Below are 27,969 nucleotides of genomic sequence, written 5' to 3'. Positions count from 1 at the left end.
CTGAATTTAAATGGAATTGACACGTGTGTGAAAGGAAAGGCACAATGAGGGAAGTCAAAACAACAGCCAGACAACTCCTTTCCTCTTCCTGGTGGTCACACTTGTGGATGACGTAGACGTCGTAGAGGGTCTCGCTGCACCGGTGGGGGCGGGGGTTACACTTGTGGATGACGTAGATGGTTGCTGACCCAGACCTGAAGTTGCTGACCCAGACCTGTTCTTCTCTTTCTCTGCCCTTCTCTCTCTCTGACACCTGTCCCTGGGTCCTCTCCACTTCCTCCTGCAGTCTTCTTCTACATAGACATGAACATGATAAGCCAAAACATCACCTAGCTTAACTAAAGTTATTAGATAGCTAACATGGACATGTCACCTACTGTACACACACGGTTCCCATTTCTCTCTCACACACACACTCTCTCTCTCACACACACACACACACACACACACACTCACATAAACACGGTTATTTGGCCAAATTATCAGGGGTAGTAAGTAGCATAATTTATATTACTATTAATATATCTCACACACACAAAATTGGCTAGGTTAGCTTGCTAGCTAACAGTCGCCACATCTAGAACAAGCTCACTACTAAACTGACCTGGAAATGCTACTGTCTTGGACACTTGTCTCCAAGAAGCATTTTTTTGCATTTATGTACCTGTAACTGTCAAGAGTTATGTCAAAAAGACACGGTTTTGACGATACTGTGAAAATGATTCTCCTCCATGTGTCCAACAACCGCATTCAACCATCTGCAACACATGCGTGTAGATAGATACCTGCATTCAGTGTAGTTGCGTTGATGCGCAAAATGGTATGCAGCATTGATGCAATCATACTGTCGGTGTGATCAAGGCGTTAAGCCTCGATCACACCACACCGACAGCGTATTTTTCTTTGTGGTACACCACAAGTACATCCAGTTCCAATGGAACGCAGCGTGGTACACCACAAGTACATCCAGTTCCAATGGAACGCAGCGTGGTACACCACAAGTACATCCAGTTCCAATGGAACGCAGCGTGGTACACCACAAGTACATCCAGTTCCAATGGAACGCAGCGTGGTACACCACAAGTACATTCAGTTCCAACGGAACGCAGCGTGGTACACCACAAGTACATTCAGTTCCAACGGAACGCAGCGTGGTACACCACAAGTACATTCAGTTCCAACGGAACGCAGCGTGGTACACCACAAGTACATCCAGTTCCAACGGAACGCAGCGTGGTACACCACAAGTACATTCAGTTCCAACGGAACGCAGCGTGGTACACCACAAGTACATTCAGTTCCAACGGAACGTAGCCTTCTCTTGAAATAGCCATCAATATGCTCATAATGCATGCGTAAAATAATTGTGTAGAAATCTGCTTACATACCACTTACTTGAATCCGACAGTCACACTGTTTTAATTTCTATAGGTGACATACTTAACATTCATCTTCTGCTACCATTTCTGTCAAGCCTTCTACGCATACAGTTTGACGCATATGTTCAATTGGAAATGAATGTACTTGTGGTGTACAATAATGAAAAATACGCAGTGAGTGTGGTGTGATTAAGGCTTAACGCTGCTGCATACCATTTTGAGCAGCTACACAACTACACTGAATGCAGTTATCTACACACATGGGTTGCATGCGGTTGTTGGACCCATGGAGGAGATACGCTTCGATCACACCGACTTCAGTTCAACATTCACCTTACGCTACCATTTCAGTGAAGCCGTCTACACATAGTTTGACGCATACGTTTGATAAATTCAACGTATGCGCCACACCGAATGAACTGCAACTACCTCTGCAAGGTAAACGCAGCGTTTTATTGGAAATGAATGTCATTCTGGTGTTCCAAATGACAATGACACTGTCGGTGTGATCGAAGCGTTACCTCCATTCTGCTGCGATCGTGGAATATCGTGGAATATCCCTCTCGCGTCCTTTTAATCCACGAGTCTTGACGGAAAAGCGCAGAGGCGAGGTGCAGGCACACAGCTGCTGGGATGAAGTATATAATCTATTGGAAATTAAACAGTGCGACTGCCGGATTCAAATAAATGGAATGTAAGTAGATTTTTACACAATTATTTTACGCATGCATTATGAGCATATTGATGGCTATTTCAAGAGAATGCCAATCTGATTAGTAGAGATGTTAAGGTAAGATTAATGTTTCATTGCGTCTTTTTCAATGTGTCCTTTTTATTAAAATGTTTTAACGAGACAATCATGAAATGCGTACCTTTCAAAGCATTTATGCGTGTTATACACGATGAGGCTAAGGTTTATCTATCCTAATTATAGCTTTAATATCATAAGAGGCGTTGGCGACTATTATGAGCGCAATTGCAGCAATATTTTATTTGTAGTGAGGAAATATCCATTAAAGCCTAATAGTCAAGCAGGCTAATCAGACCTGTATTTGTCTACAGTATGTGCAGTCACCACCCGGTTAGCTGAGAGGCCTGTGAGAGAAAGCCTGAATCAAATCATATTATATCTTAATACTGGCCATTGACTTGCGTTGGCCTGAAATTGCTCCATATTATGATTAGATCTGAACGACACCATAAGTGCGTTTTTCCTAATTTGGGCTGTGGGTTGCGGTTTTGGAAGAATATCGGAGCGCAAGGATAAGATGTTGTCGATGACTGAAGGTAAAATAAGCATCCCGTCATTTAGTAGGGAGGAACACAGATGGTGCTAGAAATCGCGCCGGCATGGATACAGGTAGTCAACCCACCTTCCTACATTTTTTTCATCCCTGTTTGATTCTGTATAGCCCATATACTTTTTTTCAGGTAGCCGCCCTGTTCTTGCGCTAGCCTATAAACTGTAAACGTTTTTAAGAACCTTGGAATATGGAGGATTCCCATGCTGATAATCATATTCTCAGTCAATATGCAGAGCACGTCTTCTGCATCAGTGATTTGAGACCATGTTTGCCTAATAATGGCTGCACAGGAGGCTACTGAGGGGAGAACGGCTCATAAAGCCTGGAACGGAGCAAATGGAATGGCAGACACATGGAAATCATGAGTTTGATGTATTTGATACCATTCCACGAATTCCGTTCCAGCCATTACCACGAGCCTGCGCTCCCCAATTAAGGTGCCACCAACCTGTGAGTGGCCTACATTTCACTATAGCCAACACATCATACAGCATTACAACATAGGCATACTCTACATAAGGCTGTTTTGTAAGAAAGTTTGTGTCTCCTCTATAGCCACACCCTATTTTAAGCATACGTTCTTATAAATCACCATGCTTGCATAATTAGCTAAACTAAGTAAATAAAATGCACCTGTTCTTCCTCTCCTCTCTCTTAAAAGCACACATAGGCCTACAACACTAGGCTATATACTCCAGCAGTCCAGTCCAGACATGGAGATGAACACTTCTGAGACATCTCATTTCCATCCCGAATAACCAGTAGAACTAGGCAGCTAAGTAAAGCAGACCAACCACTCCACCTCTGAGTAGGCATTATGCAAAACACACACACTGCTCTCAGGGGTGCCCTTGCTGTCATGGTGAAAAGCATTGGTAATTGGATGTGTCGGTAAGTTAGAAAAATAATTAGCACCCAACCCAGGTGATGAATGAACCTTTAGGGCACTAAAACCTTTAACAGTCTTGAGTAAAATGTCCATCCCTTATGGAAACCGGGTTGATTTGGATAGGTTTACAAGCATGAGGTTATATGCAAAAAGAGTTGGAAAATCAAAATCTAGGACACTCTAATTAGAATAATATTATGTTTCGAATGGCATGTTATATTTTGTATGTTATGTATTAATTTTGGTATGTCCATCATCCATTTTGTATAATGTCACAAATTACAATTCATACAATATGGTATGAATTTGCAAAACGTATATGTTACAAATTCCAATTTGTTGTGGCTAATGTTAGCTAGGTGGCTAACGCTAACATTAGCTAGGTGGTTAACGTTAGCTAGGCTAGGGATTAAGGTTAGGGTTATGAGTTAGGTTAAAGGATTTGGGAAGGGTTAGCTGACATGCTAAGTAATTGCAAAGCAGCTAAATAGTAGTAAGTATATGCAAAGTTGCTAAAGTTGTCCGAGATGAGATTTGAACACGCAGCCTTTGGTTTGCTAGGCATTCGTGTTATACGCCGACCAACCACCCTACTTTCATTTTTGCCTTAAGTAACCTTCTGTCTTATGTAACCATACCAAATGTAACATATCATACTAATTTGAGTGTCCCGGATTTACATTTACTATGTTGAGTCTAGTCTATGGCTAGATGGCTGAAATGGAGGACTGTTCACGTCGCTCAAATGTAAGATTAATTTCTTTAAAAGAAGGAGACGAGACTGACGATCCCTACAGAGAATGATCCCTAAATGGATCCCATCCATATCTCACAAGGTTGAGATAGAAAGAGCCCATCGCATCTACTCGGGACCTGGAACTAGTAATGATTCAGACAGCCAGAGGACGCTGATCTTCAAAGTCTTCCGGGTACAACGACTGCCAAGCCATTCTACAAGGAGCCAGAGCAGCAGAGCACATTCACCACGTCGGTAAGGTACTGCGGTTTTTCCCTGACTACAGCACGCACACCTCCCAATGCGGCAAAGCCTTCAACGAGGTCCAGAACAAACTCAGACTAGGGGCATCCAGTCACTCCTCGTCTATCCAGTAACGCTACAGCCCACAAACAGGACAGAGTGCCTGTCATTAACCACAGCACAAGACGCCGAGGAGTTTGTGGCATCACTGGGAGAGGACAACCACGAGCACCGCAGTGAGCACCACGCCGATGGTCCTGTTAAGAGGAATACTCAACAACGGGGCAATGCAAGCACCGGGGAATAAGTGAACTGGTCAAGAGGATTTATCCACAACTTCAAGGAGTTTTGAGGAACATTTGATTTAATTACTTGCGATCATTATGAACCCTGACAATGGAGCACCAGCAAGCTAGCTAGCTAGTGAACTAGCTTTCGGGCTAGCTGGGTGATTGGGACAGTAACGTTAGCAGCTAGCTAAGTAAGTCATCATCACAACTGTTAGCTAGCTAACTGATTATCTCTTCAGTAGTGTTCAGTATAACCTATGTTGTTGAAAGTTTATATTACAACTAAGTTACGTTTGCAACGTTCATGTGATAACTTTGTCTGGTGGTAGCTGGCTAGGTAACTTGTCTCATGTTGCTATGCCAACAAATGCATAGCTAGAGAAGTCAACTATCACAACATAATTATTTTTCAAGTTAGTTCTCCATGTTTGTGCTACGATAAGGCTTAATCATTCAGTCAATTGAGTTTTTCTTGCCATTCTCATATCTCCATTGTGTCAGTTAACTAGGCATGTCAGTTAAGAACAAATTCTTATATACAATGACTGTAGGGATGGTGCCAGGTTTCCTCCAGACGTCACGCTTGGCATTCAGGCCAAATAGTTGAAACTTGTTTTTTTATCAGACTAGAGGTGTCACACCCTGATCTGTTCCACCTGTCCTTGTGATTGTCTCCACCACCTCCAGGTGTCGCTTATTTTCCCCAGTGTATTTATCCCTGTGTTTCCTGTCTCTCTGTGCCAGTTCATCTTGTATGTTTCCAAGTCGACCAGCGTTTTCCCCGTTCTCCTGCTTTTTGCATTCTCCTTTTTCTAGTCCTCCCGGTTTTGACCCTTGCCTGTTTCTGGACTTTGTACCCGCCTGCCTGACCATTCTGCCTGTCTTGACCATGAGCCTGTCTGCCACTCTGTAGTCTGATCTGGTTTTGACCTTTTTGCCTGTCCACAACCATTCTCTTGCCTACTCCTTTGGATTAATAAACATTGTAAGACTCCAACCATCTGCCTCCTGTGTCTACATTTGAGACTCGCCTTGTGCCTTGATAAGAGGATCTTGTTTTTCATGGTCTGAGAGTCTTCAGGTGCCCTTTGGCAATCTCCAAGCAGGCTGTCGTGTGTTTTACTGAGGAGTGGCTTCCTTCGGGCCACTCAACCATAAAGGCCTCATTGTTGAGGTGCTGCAAAGATGGTTGTCCTTCTGGAAGGTTCCCATCTCCACAGAGGAACTCTGGAGCTCTGTCAGAGTGACCATCGGGTTCTTGGTCACCTCCCTGACCAAGGCCCTTCTCCCCCGATTGCTCAGTTTGGCCACGCGGCCAGCTCTAGGAAGAGTCTTGGTGGTTCCAAACTTTAGAATGATGGAAGCTATTGTGTTCTTGGGGACATTCAATGCTACAGAAATGTGTTGGTATCCTTCCCCAGATCTGTGCCTCATGACACAATTCTGTCTCGGAGCTCTACAGACAATTTTTTTCGACCTCATGGCTTGGTTTTTGCTCTGACATGCACTGTCAACTCTGGGACCTTATATAGACAGGTGTGTGCCTTTCCAAATCATGTCCAATCAATTGAATTTACCACAGGGGGAATCCAATCTAGTTGTAGAAACATCTCAAGGATGGTCAATGGAAACCAGATGCACCTGAGCTCAATTTCGAGTCTCATAGCAAAGCGTCTGAATACTTATGTAAATAAGGTATTAACATTATTATTATATTTTTTTTTTATAAATGTCTTAATTTCATAACGTAACAAAAATGCTTTTGTTCTCTGTAGTGTTGCATGTTTAATCTGGACTCATTCTCCCCCAAATTAACTTCTTTATGACAGGCTATTGGTCTAAACTTGACTCTACCTCCTCGGATCAATGGTAACATGGAACTCATAAAATGTATAGTTGGGAGGACATACATTTTTATAATTGAGATTTAAAAGGCACTCGCACATCTGAGCTATCTTTTTTGCAGGTGCATGGTAACAGTTTAATAAAATAAGAAACATGCACACTGCTCTTGATAGTAACACTGCTCTTTAATAAGCTTTACGTATTAGCCTCCCGGCCTTCGCCAAAGCTCTGACGAAGGCCGTGAAGTCGATACGTAAAGTTTATTAAAGAGCAGTGTTACTATCAAGAGCAGTGTGCGAGTTTCTTACTTTTTTCTCAAAATGTTGATTCTAGCATGCAAAAAAAGTGGCGATAGCAGACCATCTTATGTCTTTTTTTTTATGTTTTGAAAGGTTTCTAAGTAATTCTTCCTGCAAGTAGTGTGAATAGAGGGGTATATGGTAATGCCTAAGTAGGTGGTTTGTTTGTTTGTTTCTTCACTGGGATCATGGGTGGTAGTTGCACACTTCCCATAGCTGAGTTAAAAGGTAGTAAAGCTGATTTGGACCAGTTGATCTTGTAATCAGGCCATGAGCTGAATGCTACGAAAATATACATTATTGGCTGCAGGGTTTTCGGAGCGTTTGCGACAGAGCAGTATGTAATCTGCATGCAGAGAAATTGCTTGTTAAGTTTGTTTGATTTTGATATGTGAGGAAGACAAATTTTGACAGATGCTTTGTTCTAGCAGTTCAAGAAGGAGAGCAAATAGCATAGGAGAGGCTATTTACAACCTTGTTTACATCCTCATTGTATGGTAAATGGCTTAGAATGGATAGTGCTAGTACAAATAATAGAAGAAGGATTCACATACATTGGTATAAATCTAGCCCCAAAACTAAAATGTTAAAGAACAAGCCATAAATATTCCCATTCTAAGCGGTGAAAGGCTTTCTCTGCATCTAATGATAACACAGGGAATCCAGATTGGTCGCCTCGGCAACCACATGAAACAGGCGAAGTGATCTTACACATGTTATTGGCTGTCAGACAACCCTTAATAAACCCTATTTGGTCAGGATGTATGAGCTTGTTAATAACTTTCTCTAGGCGCATGGCTAGAACTTTGGCATACAACTTATTTTCTGTTCTGATTAAACTGATTGGCTGAAAATTTCCACTATTTGTGAGGTATTTTCCTTTCTTAGGGATTAGGGATATAATAGCTGTATTAATGTCTCTGTGGATTAGTCCTTTTCAATAGCAATGTTAAGCGATTCAAGAATAACTGATCCTAGCTCATCGCGAAAGTTGAGAATGAGTTCAGGAGTTACTCCATCAATACCCGGCGCTTTATCTTTCTTCATATATAAAAGAGCAGCTTTCAGTTCAGATAAAGTGACATGTTCCTCTAATAAAACAGTTTCTTCCTGAGAGAGTTTGGGCAGCGTAAGGTTCTCCAGGAATTGCTGACAAGCAGAAGTATCAAAGCTATGTGAGGAACCGGATAAATCGGAATAATATGCTCTAAAAGTTGCATTTATTTCTGTAGGATCATATATCAGTTCCTTAGTAGGGGATCAGATCAGCTGTATTGATGATGTTGTTTCAGCATGTTTATGCTGCAGGGCCAGTAAGTGGCTAGGCCTACTCCCCTGAAAATAGTATTTTTGTCGCACCCTCTGCATATTGAATTCTGCTCAACGTTGCAACAGGTCATTAAGTTCAAGTATACTTGTTTTTAGCTCCATTTCTCTCTCTGAATAGTTGTTTTTGACAGTCTTCAAGCATTTTACAATGATTTTCCAATTTACTGATCTTCTGAAGTCTTAATTTCTGTAAAGTATTATTAAACCTCCATTTCAGTGCACGCTTTTTCATTGGGAAGATTTGAAATGTACAAAAAATGGGATTCCATGTTACCTGTAATATCAGTCTTAAATCTAGCAGAAAAGCATATATAGTCCTTAGTTGTGGGATTATAAAATCTCCAACAGTCATTAAGATATTTAAGAAATTGTTTAAGTGCATTGGAAGCATTCACTCGTGATGAGCTATGAGAAGGTCCAGATCTATCTATCTTAGAATCAATAATGACATTCATGTCAGTTCCAATAATAAGCGTATAATCCGGTAAATTGAGCAGGCTTCTGGTTACAGAAGGGAGAAAATCTTTGTCATATGAGTTAGGAGCATAAATAGACAGCATTTCTATTTTCTTTCCATATAGTGTGGAACATATGTAAGTAAATCTGTTTATCATTTCCACTTTTTTCAATTGTAAGGGGTAGAATGCGTTTATGTAGAATAAGCAGCCCTTTAGATTTAGATATGAAGCAGGAATCAACTGCCAGTTTGGAGTATTTGTTTTGAAGTCTATGGACATCACCCTCCAAAAGATGTCTCTTCCAATAGAGCAATGTCAACTTTATTCCTATGTAATAAGTCAAGACATTTCATTCGCTTATTTGGCTCATTAGAACCCCTCAGATTACAGGAAATGATCACTAAATTAGCCATGATCCATCTGTGGTGATGTGAATACCAGTTTGATGGATAAAAGGGGAGAAAAGTAACTTACGATAGCTATAAAATGACTATTCAGTTACCAACTAAATAATTGTACACCAGATATTCCAGAAAAAACAGCAAACATATCCACTGAACTTGGATAAAATTATATATGAAATTGCAAAACTCTTCAGATTGCCATTCCATCCCAATGACCCTGCAAAATGTATTACAACAATTGAAACAAAGAATCCCTCCCCTCCATGACAGGTTAGGACACAGTCCTCAGTCCTCCCTCTCCACTCAATATTAGACCCGTGACTGAACACAGCGGTGTCTATCACTAAAACCCTCCCAATACCCCTGAATGTCTCACTCCATTTCCTAAATATATTTCATTAAGTATTGTTTTGGGGTATCTGTACTTTACTATTTATATTTTTTACTACTTTTACTTTTACTTCACTACATTCCTAAAGAAAATAATGTACTTTTTACTCCATACATTTTACCTGACACCCAAAAGTACTCATTACATTTTGAATGCTTAGCAGGACATAGAAAATGGTCCAATTCACGCACTTATCAAGACAACACATGGTCATCTCTTCTGCCTCTGATCTGGTGGACTCACTAAACACAAATGTGTCTTTTGTAAATGATGTCTGAATGTGCTCCTGGCTAACTATACATTTTAAAAAACAAAAATGGTGCCGCCTGCTTTGCTTAATAGAAGGAATTTGAAATTATTTATACTTTTAGTTTTCCTTTTGATACATAGGTATATTTTAGCAATTACATTTACTTTTGATACTTAAGGATATTTAGAACCAAATACTTTTAGACTTTTACTCTAGTATTTTACTGGGTGACTTTTACTTGAGTAACTTTCTATTAAGGTATCTATACTTTTACCCAAGTATGACAATTGGGTACTTTTTCCACCACTGAATAGTAGGCAACACCCTCATCTATTGCCTGCACTAACCATGGAGCTGTGTGATGACACGGCCAAGAACTGCGCCATGCGTCGGGTTCAAACTGTTACGACTTGGTCTGCGCGCCGCTCCATAACTATTTAATTATCCCCCCAAAAATGTTTATTATCAACTGTTACTAATGATCCTCAGCAACAACCACATGGCTGTGACAGCATTTACAAAGGAAGCAAATTAAGGGAAACAAAACAATTTCATTAAATTGAATAACAATGTAGGCTATACCAACGGAAGGAAACTAACAGTAAATTGGCAGTTGAATATGTGTGGTTTTTAGTCCTACTGACGGCCGATACTGATAGTGGCTAATATTTAACATGATAGAAATAGGAGACAGAGAAAGTCGTGTTAGCCTCTAAGATATTCAAGATATTCATCCCTCTTAAGGATCGTACCCTTTTTTTCAATTTTAGCCTAAAATGACATACCCAAATCTAACTGCCTGTAGCTTAGGACCTGAAGCAAGAATATGCATATTCTTGATACCATTTGAAAGGAAACACTTTAAAGTTTGTGGAAATATAACACATAAGATAATACAAACAAAAAAAACAACGGTTTTCAAAAAATGTTTTGTTCCGTCATTGAAATACAAGAGAAAGGCCATACTTTCAGATAGGAATATATGTGTCATTTAGATTTTGTGTCTGTGTGTCTGCAAAGTGTGTCTGCAAAGTTTCAGACTGATCCAGTGAAGAATTACGTTACTGCACAATATTCTGTGTCAAGTCTGCCAGGAGTTTGCCCAAATGTGCCGAATTGGTCAATTGATACATTTCAAGTACATAACTGTAGAGAACATACAAAAATGCTATGGTAATAATTTTTTTGGTTTGTTTACACACTCCCAGGAATGTCATACATGATGGCTCATTCACTTATACACTAACTTTCAAACATCTAGATGGCAGGGCGGGGTGGGTGGGAAGCCAGTAACAGCAGTGGGGTCAAAATGTAGAACCCAGTTCCTACATTTGAACATAAAAATGTATTTTATCAAACAAAACTATGCTACATTTTATCTCTGGGACCCTCAGGATGGCAAATCAGAGCAAGATTACTGAATGTAAGTACAGTGCCTTGCGAAAGTATTCGGCCCCCTTGAACTTTTCGACCTTTTGCCACATTTCAGGCTTCAAACATAAAGATATAAAACTGTAATTTTTTGTGAAGAATCAACAACAAGTGGGACACAATTATGAAGTGGAACGAAATTTATTGGATATTTCAAACTTTTTTAACAAATAAAAAAACTGAAAAATTGGCCGTGCAAAATTCTTCAGCCCCTTTACTTTCAGTGCAGCAAACTCTCTCCAGAAGTTCAGTGAGGATCTCTGAATGATCCAATGTTGACCTAAATGACTAATGATGATAAATAGAATCCACCTGTGTGTAATCAAGTCTCCGTATAAATGCACCTGCTCTGTGAAAGTCTCAGAGGTCCGTTTAAAGCGCAGAGAGCATCATGAAGAACAAGGAACACACCAGGCAGGTCCGAGATACTGTTGTGGAGAAGTTTAAAGCCGGATTTGAATACAAAAAGATTTCCCAAGCTTTAAACATCCCAAGGAGCACTGTGCAAGCGATAATATTGAAATGGAAGGAGTATCAGACCACTGCAAATCTACGAAGACCCGGCCGTCCCTCTAAACTTTCAGCTCATACAAGGAGAAGACTGATCAGAGATGCAGCCAAGAGGCCCATGATCACTCTGGATGAACAGCAGAGATCTACAGCTGAGGTGGGAGACTCTGTCCATAGGACAACAATCAGTCGTATACTGCACAAATCTGGCCTTTATGGAAGAGTGGCAAGAAGAAAGCCATTTCTTAAAGATATCCATAAAAAGTGTCGTTTAAAGTTTGCCACTAGCCACCTGGGAGACACACCAAACTTGTGGAAGAAGGTGCTCTGGTCAGATGAAACCAAAATCAAACTTTTTGGCAACAATGCAAAACGTTATGTTTGGCGTAAAAGCAACACAGCTCATCACCCTGAACACACCATCCCCACTGTCAAACATGGTGGTGGCAGCATCATGGTTTTGGCCTGCTTTTCTTCAGCAGGGGCAGGGAAGGTGGTTAAAATTGATGGGAAGATGGATGGAGCCAAATACAGGACCATTCTGGAAGAAAACCTGATGGAGTCTGCAAAAGACCTGAGACTGGGACGGAGATTTGTCTTCCAACAAGACAATGATCCAAAACATAAAGCAAAATCTACAATGGAATGGTTCACAAATAAACATATCCAGGTGTTAGAATGGCCAAGTCAAAGTCCAGACCTGAATCCAATCGAGAATCTGTGGAAATAACTGAAAACTGCTGTTCACAAACGCTCTCCATCCAACCTCACTGAGCTCGAGCTGTTTTGCAAGGAGGAATGGGCAAAAATTTCAGTCTCTCGATGTGCAAAACTGATAGTCATACCCCAAGCGACTTACAGCTGTAATCGCAGCAAAAGGTGGCGCTACAAAGTATTAACTTAAAGGGGCTGAATAATTTAGCACGCCCAATTTTTCTGTTTTTTATTTGTTAAAAAAGTTTGAAATATCCAATAAATTTCGTTCCACTTCATAATTGTGTCCCACTTGTTGTTGATTCTTCACAAAAAATCATAGTTTTATATCTTTATGTTTGAAGCCTGAAATGTGACAAAAGGTCGAAAAGTTCAAGGGGGCCGAATACTTTCGCAAGGCACTGTATATTATTTACCTTCAGAGGTGAATGTATCAAACCAGTTGCCTAAAAGTTTTTTGTTGTTGTGCACTCTCCTCAAACAATAGCATGATATTTTTTTCATTGTAATAGCTACTGTTAAATTGGACACTGCAGTTAGATTAACAAGAATTTAAGCTTTCTTCCCATGTAATACATATCTATGTCCCGGAAAGTTGGCTGTTGTATACAACGTCATTCCAGTCACATTAGCGCACGTTAGCAACAGCTGTCCCGGTTTAGAGGTTAAAAGGCCGTAGATTTTCAATTCTGCATAATGGCACAGCATTACATAAACCTTACTGTTGGAAAGTTGATGGGTGACTTTTACAGTTTTCTGCCGTATGACTGGTTTCACATTTGTCTCCAGCGATTATAATGTAAAATAGATCTAAATAAAGTGTACGCATAGAGAAAAAAGGACATAAAAAGGGAATTATGTTCCATTTACGCACGCTTAACTCGGGTCGGAATCTAACCCTAAGAGCGTTGGGCTAGTAACCGAAAAGTCGCTGGTTGAATCACCGAGCAGACTAGGTGAAAAATCTGTCTGTACCCTTCAGTAAGGCACTTAACCCTACATGCTCCTGTAAGTCGCTCTGGATGAGAGCATCTGCTAAATGACTAAAATGTAATGGCCTTTTCCCTATATTGATCTCTTCCTATTGACCACACTAAAGGCAGGTTGGGCATCCCTGCTCAGTCCCACCAGCCATACCATTCCCTCGGGAACAATAAGAACCTGACAGCTGATGGAGCTCCCACATTGTTGGCTGTTCCATGTCATGATATCATCATGCACTTAGAAAAAAAGGAGATATCTAGAACCCAAAAGGGTTCTTCGGCTGGCCCCATAGGAGAACCCTTTGAAGAAACCTTTTTGGTTCCAGGTAGAACCCTTTTGTCTTCCATGTAGGACCCTTTCCAAAAAGGGTTCGCTTATGGGAACAGCCAAATAACTCTTTTGGAACCCTTTTTTCTAAGAGTGTGGTGTAGAGAGGATTCAAGGTGCTGTCCCACCTCTCCCCAGAGGTAGACTTGGAGCCAGAAAAACTCTCAACTCCTCACATGCGGTTTAGTGCTGGGATGTCCCCCTGTACACACTCTCGCTACCCCCTGTGTACACACACTCTCGCTACCCCCTGTGTACACACACTCTCGCTACCCCCTGTGTACACACACTCTCGCTACCCCCTGTGTACACACACGCTCGCTACCCCCTGTGTACACACACGCTCGCTACCCCCTGTGTACACTCTCCCTTACTTCTATACACACACTCCAACCAAATGAATCGGTACAGCTATAGTCTGAAGGGAAATCGGTGTGCTCTGTGATAATGATCACCGAAATGAATGACTGCCTGGCTGGTTACTGTATATGACGTCATTCGTTTCCATTGGAAACATTGTTGTGGCTTTCCTAAAGTAGAAATTTTGATAGTGTCAATAAAATGCCCCTGACTTATTTCTCTACATTGAAAGTTAAAAACAGGTATGGACTTCTGTTTTTAATTTCATAGACTATATAACTTTTTTATTGTGCATTGTGAAAAATGTCTTTAACAAAAACAAGCCTAAGCCTAATGCAAGGGGTCAGGCTACTTGTTTTACAGCCCTTATGTAAATCATTTAGACCAGTCAAGGTACCACAAAGTAGGATTATTTGCATGTCCTTTGTTTGGATGGATGTGCAAGGTACTCTTGCTTAAAACCACACTCTGTAAAGGTGTGCATATCATTAAAGAGTGGGTCACCAACAAAAACATAAACAATGAAGCAAAAGGCATTCCATTAAATTTTTACATGAAAATAGCACTTGATTTTTATGAAGCAGTATATAGCACTCAATGAATTACATTCTACATTAGAGCAACATTATGTTCTCTGAACATGATTTAAAAGCTTTTTGTTATTTGATAAAGTACTATTTTATTTGGATCCCAATTTGCCTCTGCAAAAGCATCAGCTACTCTTCCTGGGGTCCACATGAAATGTGAAGTAACACAAAGTACAGAACATTCTTAGTCAAGGACTGAAATGCATATCTCAAATAACAAAAAGCTTTTAAATCATGTTCAGAGAACATAATGTTGCTCTAATGTAGAATGTAATTCATTGAGTGCTATATACTGCTTCATAAAAATCAAGTGCTATTTTCATGTAAACATTTAATGGAATGCCTTTTGCTTCATAGTTTATGTTTTTGTTGGTGACCCACTCTTTAATGATATGCACACCATTTACAGTGTGTGTGTGTATATATATATATATTTTATGTTTGTGTATATATATATATATATGTGTGTGTATATATATATGTTTATATATATATGTGTGTGTGTATATATATATATGTGTATGTATATATATGTGTGTATATATATATATATGTGTATATATATATATATATATATATATATATTTTGTTATGTGTGTATATATATATATATTTTGTGTATATATATGTGTGTATATAATTTATATATATATATATATATATATATATATATATATATATATATGCATTTCAGTCCTTGACTAATAATGTTCTGTACTTTGTGTTATTTCACATTTCATGTGGACCCCAGGAAGAATAGCTGATATATATATATATATACAGTTGCATGAGATCTGCATGTAAAACATTTACATTTGACATTTTAGTCATTTAGCATACTTTCTTATCCAGAGCAACTTAGTTAGTGATTCATAAGATGGCTAGGTGAGAACCACATATCACAGTTGAATATACAATATACAAACATTCCATTCCAGCTAAACAATGGATATGTAACATTTTGCTAAAAAATAACATTTTAATACACAACTAAAATCTATGAATTAAAAATTGGAGAATAGTAATATTTTGCACACACATGAAGGTACCAATAGGCAATAATTTCTGGTGAAGAAAGCGTGATGAATTGGTGGCTATATAATTTTAGAAATAAACTGTTCATATCTCATTATTAAAAATACTAAAATCTTAGTAACATTCACCGCCACAGAGACATGATAGTCTGGCAGACGATTATGACATCCAAGCCTCATATGAGCCAATTCAATGAGGCTTGTATATTTCATCATCAGTCGGTGCTTCAGTGACAGTCGCAGCGACCCCTGAATTCACTGCACTGGTGTCAGAAGTGGGATATCGCTACAGTAGATTCATTCTTCAAAGGAAGTAGGTAATGTGACCTAAGTATGACCCAGAGTGATCTTTCATGTCTGTTTTTAAAACTGAGTCATTAGAATTGTTTGATTATCTGAACACTATAGGAATTATCATAAAAAATATCACCAACCTGAAAGGTGTTTGTCTCTGCTCCTGTGCCTCATTGTAGAGCCTTATCTTTCCCCCTATTGTAGATGTTGCTCAGCATCTCTCTGCTGTTAACACAACCGTCATCAATACCATTCAGTTAACAGCTCTTTATCACTATGAAAGGCCATCATATCTGCTAAACATCCTTATCTTTGATGTACCTACATGTTGCAGGTTCCTCCCATCTAAATCTATTGTTTTATTTTCACCAATGTTAATATTGTTCACTGGGCCATTTTTAATACAATGTCCTGAGAAGTTACTTCTGTTATCCTGCTGAAAAAACATAACTGATTTGTTATTGCTTTGCAGATGGGGAAAGTCCTTACCTTTTCATTATGGGATTTTGGGGAATGCCATGGCCTACAGGAGACATCTTCTCTCTGAGTGGATACAGGCAGTAGGGTATGAAACCAGCTCTCTCTTTTACTGTAATGGGTGTATAACAAATACAAAATTGTTTAGAATGTTAAATCAGATGTCATGTGATCCTCTCAGCTGCCATTTACTGTATCTGAAGATAACCGAATCATGGCAGCATTCAATTCATCCAGCAGTTAGGCTAATCTTGTCACCTCAGATATGGTCACATACTGTTGGACTTCACCACCAAAGCAGGTGGTGACCGCAGCATGTTCCTGTTTGTCCTTGTGTGATGTGCCAGTTTTTAGGATGCGTTCCCTGAGGAAGACAGTGTTGTTGGCCATTGTGCCATCAGTGGTGTTGGTGGTGGCCCTCCTCCATTCTTGGCCCACCCGGGCCTACACCACAGTGGATGTCCGCCAGAGACCAGGGCCAATAGTAGAGAGGCACCTGGAGGAGAGGCTCCCAGAACCGGACCAAAGATCTGCCAACATCCCCTATCGCCTGAAGGAGAGTGTTTCAGGGTCAGTTTGAAATAAGGCCTTTGAAATAATTCCGATATTGTATTTCATTGTCATTTCCATTGTCATTTAATTGATGGAGTCCTATTGTCCCTTTCATCTCTCTCCAGTCTGTTGGCACGTAACGGGTGTGTGTGTGAGGGTGAGAGTGGTGGCGTGAACCTGCCCTTTGCCCAGCTGCTGTTCCCCCGGGTGTCGGCCCACCCCCTGCACACTGCTTTTGATGCCTCTGAGCTGGAGGAGATGAAAAGACGGAGGGCCAAGGAGTACCAGGGCTTCCAGATGAGGTGAGAGCACAGGACTGTATACCAGCACAGAACTGAAAGGACATCCCATATATCATCTTAGTTATTCCTTACACTAGGGGAAGTTGTTGTGTCTGTCCTTTCATGTGATTCATTTCCAAGCTTGTACATTCTTAGGCTTAGGTTAAACTTGCTGTAGGTCTTTTGAAGGATATGATGTCAACATTACCCCATCTTTGAAACAAATAGCCTAATAGAGTTCATGAAGCTTCATTCTAGCTGTAATAGCTTTGAATACTGATTATTAACCTGATGTGTATTTGTCCCTCTCCAGGTCTCAGACTCCTGTAGATATGCTCATTGTGGCCGAGGCCAACAATCCTCTGCAGTACCCAACACAGGGGGTGGAAGTACGGCCCCTCAAAACCATACTCATCCCAGGTCTGATTTATAACAGGGATTCGTTTAGTTTTACCTTGATATAAACGGGAAGGTCCCTTGATATTTAAAAACTTAATTGTCAAGGAAACCTGGTATAATATGGGAAGCACAGAAAGAGAAGTGTAGTTAGATGAAGCTACAAATTCAGGGAAAGACTGTCGTCCTACATAAAACAAAAAAAACTCAAGCACAAGTAATCTCGATGCTTACAACAATTTAATAGATCTTATTTACCAACGTATCGGTCTCAAATGACCTTCATCAGGGTATTCTTACAGGGAGGTAAAACTCAGTCTTTTAAAGAGACAGACAATAGGTGTTCCAACAATCTAACATGTACTATTAATACAACCGCTGACAACTCCTATTTCTACCATTACCATTATTACTACCTCAATAACCTGCTACTCTGGAAGACTGTTTTAGAGCAGAGAATAGTATTTTGTTGCACAACAGAGAAAGTGTGAACTCCAGCTGACAGTTGATGTGGTGTATTTGGATTAGATGAACATCCAGCAGCTTAATCAAATATGGCAGTAAATATATGTAATATGTTTTCAGGACTTGCCTTACAAGACCTTCCCAGAGAGCTGTACACAGTAAGTAGACTAATAATATTTGGTTTGAGTTATTATTTCCAGTACTATTTCATCTGTCTGGTCTTTGTCAAGTAAAAAACGCCAAATTTCCTTATTGCTTTATCTTCTTTGTTCCCTGTCTCCCTCTTAATTATTTTCTTTCTTAGGTCAACTTCACCTCCACCCTGGGAGCGTTAAATGTGGCAGCGGAGGTTGAGGGGGTAAAGGTCAAAGGTGACGGGGAGATGCACATGACCCTGATGAGCAGCCTGCTGCCCAACCTGAACCGGCAGTTACAGTTTGTCTCCTACACCAACACACTATTCCACCCTAGTACAGCAGACACAGGTGAGGCCAGACACACCTGACTTTCTGTTGTACTACTACTTTCTGGGTTGTGTCCATTAACAAAGACCTACACCAAATACTGTCTGTGATATATTTGTGGTAATGAGATTGAAAATACTCTCGCTATGTCTTTCAGTGCAGTTTGAGACTGAGGGACACCAAGCCATGTTCACCATCAAGATCCGTCATCGTGTAACTCCAAAACTCTACAACACAGGACCCAAAGGGGGTATGTGAACAAATACAACTGTCGACTGCATCTCACAACAGCACAACACTTACTTAAAAATAACCAAAATCACATCGGAGATCAACGAGTAATGTCAAAGACCCTAACTTTGTCTCTCTCTTTTCCCAATCTAGAATACAACATCAGTGCCCTTGTTACGATAGCAACCAAAACTTTCCTGCGCTATGACAAGCTCCAAGATCTCATCGACAGCGTGCGACGATACTATCCCACTGTCACCATAGTAATAGCTGATGACAGCGAAAACCCCAAGACTGTCTCTGGCCCTTACATCGAACATTACATCATGCCATTTGGAAAGGTATTTTTTTTAAACACTGCTGCCTCTTTTTAATGTATAGGAACCAGTGTACCTGTCACGTTTTCTTTTTGTCTAGCAATAACATTGTTTGCTTAAATAATACTTGACTAACATTTCCTTAGTTGTCCTATCGCTGCTTTGGCTTCCTCTGTCCCACATCCTGTTCTCTGCCACAACAACTAGGGCTGGTTTGCAGGACGAAACCTAGCTGTTTCCCAGGTGACCACTAAATATCTGCTGTGGGTGGATGATGACTTCATCTTCACAGCCAACACCAAGCTGGAGAAACTAGTGGACGTTCTGGAGAAGACCACCCTGGATCTGGTGAGGGGGCACAGGCCGTGCCATATTGTATTGCTGACCTGGATTCAAATACTATTTGAAATATTTCAAATACTTTGAGCTTTTGTGTTAGCCTGCCTGAAGAGAGAAGGGTTTGCCCTTTTGAGACTTTTCAATTGGTTCTATGGCAACAGGTAAGCTCAATTAAGCACAGGTGAAATAATTTCAAATGGTGTTTGAACCCAGGTGTGTTGTATTGCTGCTTGTGATTTTAATATAGCATGGGACTGTTCAATCCTACCCTCCTTTGATTATGAGTTTTTTGGTGATGACATCATTTGCTGACCCTTATGTAAAAAACACATGAATTTCACGTGAACACATGATCTTGTGTGATCTCATTTGATCACGTAACAACATGTGAAGTAACATGTGATAACATGAAACTACAATCGTGGCCAAAAGTTTTGAGAATGACACAAATATACTGCTCAAAAAAATAAACTGTCCACTTAGGAAGCAACACTGATTGACAATAAATTGCACATGCTGTTGTGCAAATGGAATAGACAACAGGTGGAAATTATAGGCAATTAGCAAGACACCCCCAATAAAGGAGTGGTTCTGCAGGTGGGGACCACAGACCACTTCTCAGTTCCTATGCTTCCTGGCTGATGTTTTGGTCACTTTTGAATGCTGGCGGTGCTTTCACTCTAGTGGTAGCATGAGACGGAGTCTACAACCCACACAAGTGGCTCAGGTAGTGCAGCTCATCCAGGATGGCACATCAATGCGAGCTGTGGCAAGAAGGTTTGCTGTGTCTGTCAGCGTAGTGTCCAGAGCATGGAGGCGCTACCAGGAGACAGGCCAGTACATCAGGAGACGTGGAGGAGGCCGTAGGAGGGCAACAACCCAGCAGCAGGACCGCTACCTCTGCCTTTGTGCAAGGAGGAGCAGGAGAAGCACTACCAGAGCCCTCCAAAATGACCTCCAGCAGGCCACAAATGTGCATGTGTCTGCTTAAACGGTCAGAAACAGACTCCATGAGGGTGGTATTAGGGCCCGACGTCCACAGGTGGGGGTTGTGCTTACAGCCCAACACCGTGCAGGACGTTTGGCATTTGCCAGAGAACACCAAGATTGGCAAATTCGCCACTGGCGCCCTGTGCTCTTCACAGATGAAAGCAGGTTCACACTGAGCACGTGACAGAGTCTGGAGACGCCATGGAGAACGTTCTGCTGCCTGCAACATCCTCCAGCATGACCGGTTTGGCGGTGGGTCAGTCATGGTGTGGGGTGGCATTTCTTTGGGGGGCCGCACAGCCCTCCATGTACTCGCTAGAGGTAGCCTGACTGCCATTAGGTACCGAGATGAGATCCTCAGACCCCTTGTGAGAACATATGCTGGTGCGGTTGGCCCTGGGTTCCTCCTAATGCAAGACAATGCTAGACCTCATGTGGCTGGAGTGTGTCAGCAGTTCCTGCAAGAGGAAGGCATTGATGCTATGGACTGGCCCGCCCATTTCCCAGACCTGAATCCAATTGAGCACATCTGGGACATCATGTCTCGCTCCATCCACCAACACCACGTTGCACCACAGACTGTCCAGGAGTTGGCGGATGCTTTAGTCCAGGTCTGGGAGGAGATCCCTCAGGAGACCATCCACCACCTCATCAGGAGCATGCCCAGGTGTTGTAGGGAGGTCATACAGGCACGTGGAGGCCACACACACTACTGAGCCTCATTTTGACTTGTTTTAAGGACATTACATCAAAGTTGGATCAGCCTGTAGTGTGGTTTTCCCCTTTCATTTTGAGTGTGACTCCAAATCCAGACCTCCATGGGTTGATAAATAGGATTTCCATTGATTATTCTTGTGTGATTTTGTTGTCAGCACATTCAACTATGTAAAGAAAAAATTATTTAATAAGATTAATTCTTTCATTCAGATCTAGGATGTGTTGTTTGCGTTCCCTTTATTTTTTTGAGCAGTATATTAATTTTCAGTCTGCTGCCTCAGTGTCTTTAGATATTTTTGTCAGATATTACAATGGAATACTGAAGTATAATTACAAGCATTTTATAAGTGTCAAAGGCTTTTATTGACAATCACATGAAGTTGATGCAAAGAGTCAATATTTGCAGTGTTGACCCTTCTTTTTCAAGACCTCTGCAATCTGCCCTGGAATGCTGTCAATTAACTTCTGGGCCACATCCTGACTGATGGCAGCCCATTCTTGCATAATCAATGATTGGAGTTTGTCAGAATTCGTGGGTTTTTGTTTGTCCACCCACCTCTTGAGGATTGACCTCAGGTTCTCAATGGGATTAAGGTCTGGGGAGATTCCTGGTCATGGACCCAAAATATCGATGTTTTGTTCCCCGAGCCACTTAGTTATCACTCCATCATGCTGGAAAAGGCATTGTTCGTCACCAAACTGTTCCTGGATGGTTGGGAGAAGTTGCTCTCGGAGGATGTGTTGGTACCATTCTTTATTCATGGCTGTGTTCTTAGGCAAATATTGTGAGTGAGCCCACTCCCTTGGCTGAGAAGCAACACGACACATGAATGGTCTCAGGATGCTTTACTGTTGGTATGACACAGGACTGATGGTAGCGCTCACCTTGTCTTCTCCGGACAAGCTTTTTTCCGGATGCCCCAAACAATCAGAAAAGGGATTCATCAGAGAAAATGACTTTACCCCAGTCCTCAGCAGTCCGATCCCTGTACCTTTTGCAGAATATCAGTCTGTCCCTGATGTTTTTCCTGGAGAGAAGTGGCTTCTTTGCTGCCCTCCTTGACACCAGGCCATCCTCCAAAAGTCTTCGCCTCACTGTGCGTGCAGATGCAGTCACACCTGCCTGCTGCTATTCCTGAGCAAGCTCTGTACTGGTGGGTGCCCCGATCCCGCAGCTGAATCAACTTTAGGAGACGGTCCTGGCGCTTGCTGGACTTTCTTAGGCACCCTGAAGCCTTCTTCACAACAATTGAACCGCTCTCCTTGAAGTTCTTGATGATCCGATAAATGGTTGATTTAGGGGCAATCTTACTGGCAGCAATATCCTTGCCTGTGAAGCCCTTTTTGTGCAAAGAAATGATGACGGCACGTGTTTCCTTGCAGGTAACCATGGTTGACAGAGGAAGAACAATGATTCCATGCACACCCTCCTTTTGAAGCTTCCAGTCTGTTATTCAAACTCAATCAGCATGACAGAGTGATCTCCAGCCTTGTCCTCGTCAACACACACCTGTGTTAACGAGAGAATCACTGACATGATGTCAGCTGGTCCTTTTGTGGCAGGGCTGAAATGCAGTGGAAATATTTTGGGGGGGATTCAGTTCATTTGCATGGCAAAGAGATACTTTGCAATTAATTGCAATTCATCTGACCACTCTTCATAACATTCTGGAGTATATGCAAATTGCCATCATACAAACTGAGGCAGCAGACTTTGTGAAAATTAATATTTGTGTCATTCTCAAAACTTTTGGCCACGACTGTACACATGACAACATGTGAGCAGATGTAAAAACACAATCTCATGTGAAATAAATGTGACAACATGGGGAGGCAAAATTTCGACGTGATACCATGACACTGTATTTTTACAACTAAATTAAGGTGTTAATGTGAAAGGACAGTATGATGCTGTATGTTGATTATTTGGGACTCAACCTCACTTGGGATTTGAACTCGCAACCTCTTGGTTGCTAGCTACCTGAAGTTCCTGCTGCGCCACCAATCGTGTGGATATAATGGAAAGTATTCAGACCCCTTGAATTTCTCCACATTATAAAATTGATTAAATAAATAAAAAATCCTCAGCAAAGGAGAGATCCATGATGAAAACTTGCTCCAGAGTGCTCAGGACCTCAGACTGGGGTGAAGGTTCACCTTCCAACCGGACAACGACCCTAAGCACTCATCCAAGACAACTCAGGAGTGGCTTCGGGACAAGTCTCTGAATGTCCTCGGTTGGCCCAGCCAGAGCCAGGACTTAAACCCGATTTGAATTTCTCTGGAGAGACCTGAAAATAGCTGCGCAGCAATGCTCCCCATCCAAACTCCCCAAATACAGGTGTTCCAAGCGTCATACCCAAGAAGACTCGATGCTGTAATCGCTGCCAAAGGCACTTCAACAAAGTACTGAGTAAATAGTCTGGATATTTCAGTTTTTTTATTTGTAATAAATTTGTTAATTTCAAAAAATCTATTTTTGCTTTGACATTATGAGGTATTGTGTGTAGATTGATTAGGAGGAAAAATAATCAATTTTAGAAATAAGGCTGTAACAAAATGTGGAAAAAGTCAAGGGGTCTGAATAGTTTCCGAAGGCACTGTGTATTTATTGCTAAGAATACACTTCTGCACTTTGCCCAAAGTTGCAGTAAAAACAAAGTAAATGTATACGAAAACATGGTGTTATTTATATAAAATGACAGTATGCTGCTGTATTCTGATTTCATTTACTATAAAGTATTGTATAATTTTGTACCGTGACCACAACTGGGACTTGTCATGTTACAGTGCAGCTACACTGCCAGATCTGCCAGCATGAAAGAGTTATAGGCCACAGACTTATTGTCAAGAATGCATTTCTGCACTTTGCAGAATTATCACAACCAACGTAACAGTAACGTTAAACTAGCAGTGCTCAAGGACACTTTACATGTTAGAGCATACATTCATTCTTTGGGGATTAAACATATTGGTTGGGAGTGCATCAATGTTTCTGCAGTGCCACCAGGTTCATACATGTTATGGTTAGAGTACACTAGTGTTCCCTGGGATACAAAAAGGTCAGAGATACACTTCACAGGTACACATATGTACAGTTCGGTACCTTGTAGGTATAATGGGACATTTTTTTACCTAATATTTTGAATATAAAGTACGATCATCACTGCGCTTTAAATTATAGGTGGGGGTAATGTACTGGAGGGGTGCATTAGCATATTTTTCGGGCATGGTCAAATATTTGCATTTGTGCGAACTGTCAGTTATTCTCATTTCTGACTATTGTCTCATCATTGATTACATTAATTTATTTCCTCAATTTGAGGGTTTTCTGTCTAGCTGTATAATGTTGGTGGTGCATGTTATTCTGCTTTAATGTTACACCTGAATCACTATGATAAATCTAATATTTTGTCTTGAGTTTATTTTTAACAAAGCTTAGATGTACTTTATAGTCCAAATGGTAGGAATATAGGGGAAATCAGTTACTGACACCGACGTGGTGGTGTAACAGGATTATCGGCATACTGTTAACCAAGAGGTTGTGAGTTCAAATCCCAAATAAGGACATGTTGAATAATAATTACTGTATAAAATGAGCACACACAATGTAGTTCTGTGTTAAAATCACTGTGTGTGAGTGTATCATAATGAAAATTTGAATCCACAAGCAAATCTTCGTGTGAAGTGTTCCAAAAACTGGAGGAAGAAAATCCCATGCTACAGAAGGCTATATCAGTCTGCTAATACAGTACTAGTAAAGGCCCAGTGTACTACATCTAGGGAAGAAAAACCACTTTTTTTTAAATGTGTATTTTATTATGATTTTTCAGGAGGTGCTGCAGCACCTTTGGCACCCCAAATTCCCGTGGCTATGAGTGATCAAAATAGTTCTAATAATAATAACTTTCTGTGCAACAGTCAAGGCCAGTTCAGAAGCATTCTCTGGACTCACTGGGAGCTACTCTGCAGAGCCAGAAACAGCTCCTACACGATTCCGCACATTCCGTCTTGGGTACTATGAGGGAACACAATCAGCACTCCAGTCGTTTGCCAGACAGACACAACTTACATCTTGAGTTCAATTAACGTTTTAAAATGATTTGGATTTACAGTACATCATGAAAAGAGTATTGAAATAAACTCCTACAGTAGCTGTCTTGTGAAGATGACAAATTAGGAAAATGAGGAAGCGGTGTTCCCCTTTGATGTTGATGACCTAACTAGCCATATCCTGTCTCTCGAAACACAGTAGCTTTGCCTTTAAAAGCTACAAGCGCGATAAGTTTGAATCCCGGCCTTGTTCTCTAGTTACAAAAGAAAACAAACTCAGACACAGACGCTAGCCACTTTAATAATGTCTCTGTATCTTGCATTACTCATCTCATATGTGTAAACTGTACTCTATACTATTCTATGGTATCTTAGTCACTTTAATTGTTTGTAAATATTGAATCACCCATCTCATGTGTGTATACTGTACTCTATACTATGCCACTGTATCTTAGTCCAATGACGCTCTGACGTGTATATATATATATATATATATATATATACTTAATCCATTCCTTACTTAGAGTTCCGTGCATTTTGGGTATATGTTGTGAAACTGTTACATATTACTGCACTGTTGGAGCTAGAAGCACAATCATTTTGCTACACCTGCAATAACATCTGCTAAACATGTGTGTGACCAATAACATTTGATTTGATTTGAGATGCAAGCAATTTTGACAACAGACTCTCCATCTCCCTCTATTCTTCACCGATGTATACAAGCATATTCTTGCTTTGTAGCACATGCACACCACAGCAATATTATGTATGCACAAAATACAAAGTAAAACACAAAAGCCCAAAAATCGGACTCCCACATAAGGCTGAATGAAGGGGGTTTTGTCTGGAGCCCGACTCCAACTCCGAGACCTATGGGCTGGGGAAATAGAATAGACCTCTTGTGTGCCATAGACTGGGACTCCAGCTCTTGAGAGGGAAGTCTATGGGTTACACATGTCAGCAGCTGGTCTGGTGTACACTTTTAATGAGTTCTTTCTTCGGCCCACAAAAGCACAGCCAGAAAAACACAAGAGGCAGATATTTCTCCGTTTTCTGGTTCTTATTATATTATTTTTTTACTGTGTCCTTTGGAATGAAGTGATCCAACGGGTCCAAAGGTTTCCATCGGTTTCCTTGTATATCAAATCACTACAGCATGCACTCAATATCAATTTCAGACAATTGGAAGTATCCCTAATGTTTGTTTATGCATTGTACACAGTACACACTATTTGTGACACTCTGGTGTGTATTTGTGTGTCAGGATCAGTTAATGCATTGTGTGTGTGTGTTTTAGGTGGGTGGTGCAGTGCGGGAGGCCACAGGCTACACTGCCACCTACAGGCAGACCATCTCCATTGAGCCAGGGGAGGAGGAGGAGGGTGACTGCCTGCACATGCGGAGGGCCTTCCACCACATCATACAGGGCTTCCCAAACTGCGTGGTCACTGACGGGGTCATCAACTTCTTCCTGGCCCGCACAGACAAGGTCCAGCAGGTGGGCTTCGACCCCCGCCTGGCCAGAGTGGCCCACCTGGGTGAGTATGGCCCCAAACCACAGCACCACACAGGGTGTACCTGTCCATAACATCAGCTGCACCTGCAGTTAAATTGAGCCTATGCTACCTGGAGCTGGGTTCCTGCACCTTACTGGTCCAAAGAGGAGTAGGATAAAAGTACTAACCCCACCCCTAATCCTAGCTTTATGTCCACAACCTGGTTCAACCCTAGCCATAACCTTAACACTAATCCTGACATAACCGTAACCTTGTGTTCAACACTGGTTCAACCCTCATCCTAACCCCTCCAAATAGGGCTCCTGCACCTCTGAATTCCCAATTTAACCCCTGAGCTGCACCATCTACATTTGGAAGAAGGTCATATAAGTAACAGTACTTCAAAACCAAATCGAAGAGAACATTTGGATACTTGGGCACAAAACCACAAAACCCCTTTTTGCAGTCTTGATAGTCATTAACAGTTATCCAAAAGGTCGAGGAGGGAACAAAATTGTTTATTCTCATGTTGGTGAGTTGCATTTGTTCATATAAATTGTGTGATACCTGAAGTGCCCTCAGCATTAAAACAAACCTCTTTCCTTTTGCTCTGACCCATTTGTTCTTGTCACAGAGTTTTTCATCGATGGCCTTGGCTCGCTTCACGTGGGATCCTGTGATGATGTCATCGTCAATCACGCCACCAAGATCAAGCTTCCCTGGGTCAGCCAATCAGAGAGTGACAAGACTTACGCCAAGTTCCGCTACCCACCAGCCTCCTCGGATGCCACACACACCAAAAATGGCCTCCTCTATTTTAAGAACCACTTCCAGTGTTTGACTCATAATTAAATGTCTTGTTTTTTACCTGTAGCTTCTCCTCTCGTTCAAGATTCCTGCTCTTCCTGAGTTGCCAAAGAAGCCCTCGCCCGATGTGTCCCATCAGATAAGATTTTAGACAACCACATTACATGCTTCCCCTTAAAAATGACCTTGCTTGTTTCACTCTAGAGGGATCGTCATTCAAACAGAGCAAAGCTGTCATTTCTCTTAACTTTGCTCTTCACTTGTGTACTCTTGATTGTAAACTCAAGGTAAAGATCATTTTAAGGCATTTACAGTGCATTCGG

At 41.2% G+C, this 27,969-nt stretch overlaps 1 protein-coding gene across 1 annotated transcript; it reads left to right on the top strand.

Annotated features, from left to right (window-relative positions):
• The first annotated feature begins 1,677 nt into the window (after positions 1-1,677).
• LOC106565528 (beta-1,4 N-acetylgalactosaminyltransferase 1) lies at positions 1,678-27,712 on the top strand. Its single transcript, XM_014132764.2, has 12 exons — positions 1,678-2,073; positions 16,531-16,623; positions 16,883-17,105; positions 17,213-17,389; positions 17,682-17,788; positions 18,350-18,387; positions 18,534-18,714; positions 18,851-18,943; positions 19,078-19,265; positions 19,449-19,589; positions 26,641-26,881; positions 27,474-27,712. Exons 3-12 carry the CDS (start codon positions 16,891-16,893, stop codon positions 27,689-27,691), a joined length of 1,599 nt encoding a protein of 532 aa, XP_013988239.2. The 5' UTR covers positions 1,678-2,073; positions 16,531-16,623; positions 16,883-16,890; the 3' UTR covers positions 27,692-27,712.
• The last annotated feature ends 257 nt before the right edge of the window (positions 27,713-27,969 follow it).

Source organism: Salmo salar, chromosome ssa12 (genome assembly GCF_905237065.1).
Source record: "Salmo salar chromosome ssa12, Ssal_v3.1, whole genome shotgun sequence".
Classification (NCBI taxonomy): Eukaryota; Metazoa; Chordata; class Actinopteri; order Salmoniformes; family Salmonidae; genus Salmo; species Salmo salar.
This window is presented reverse-complemented; position numbering and strand designations above follow the sequence as displayed.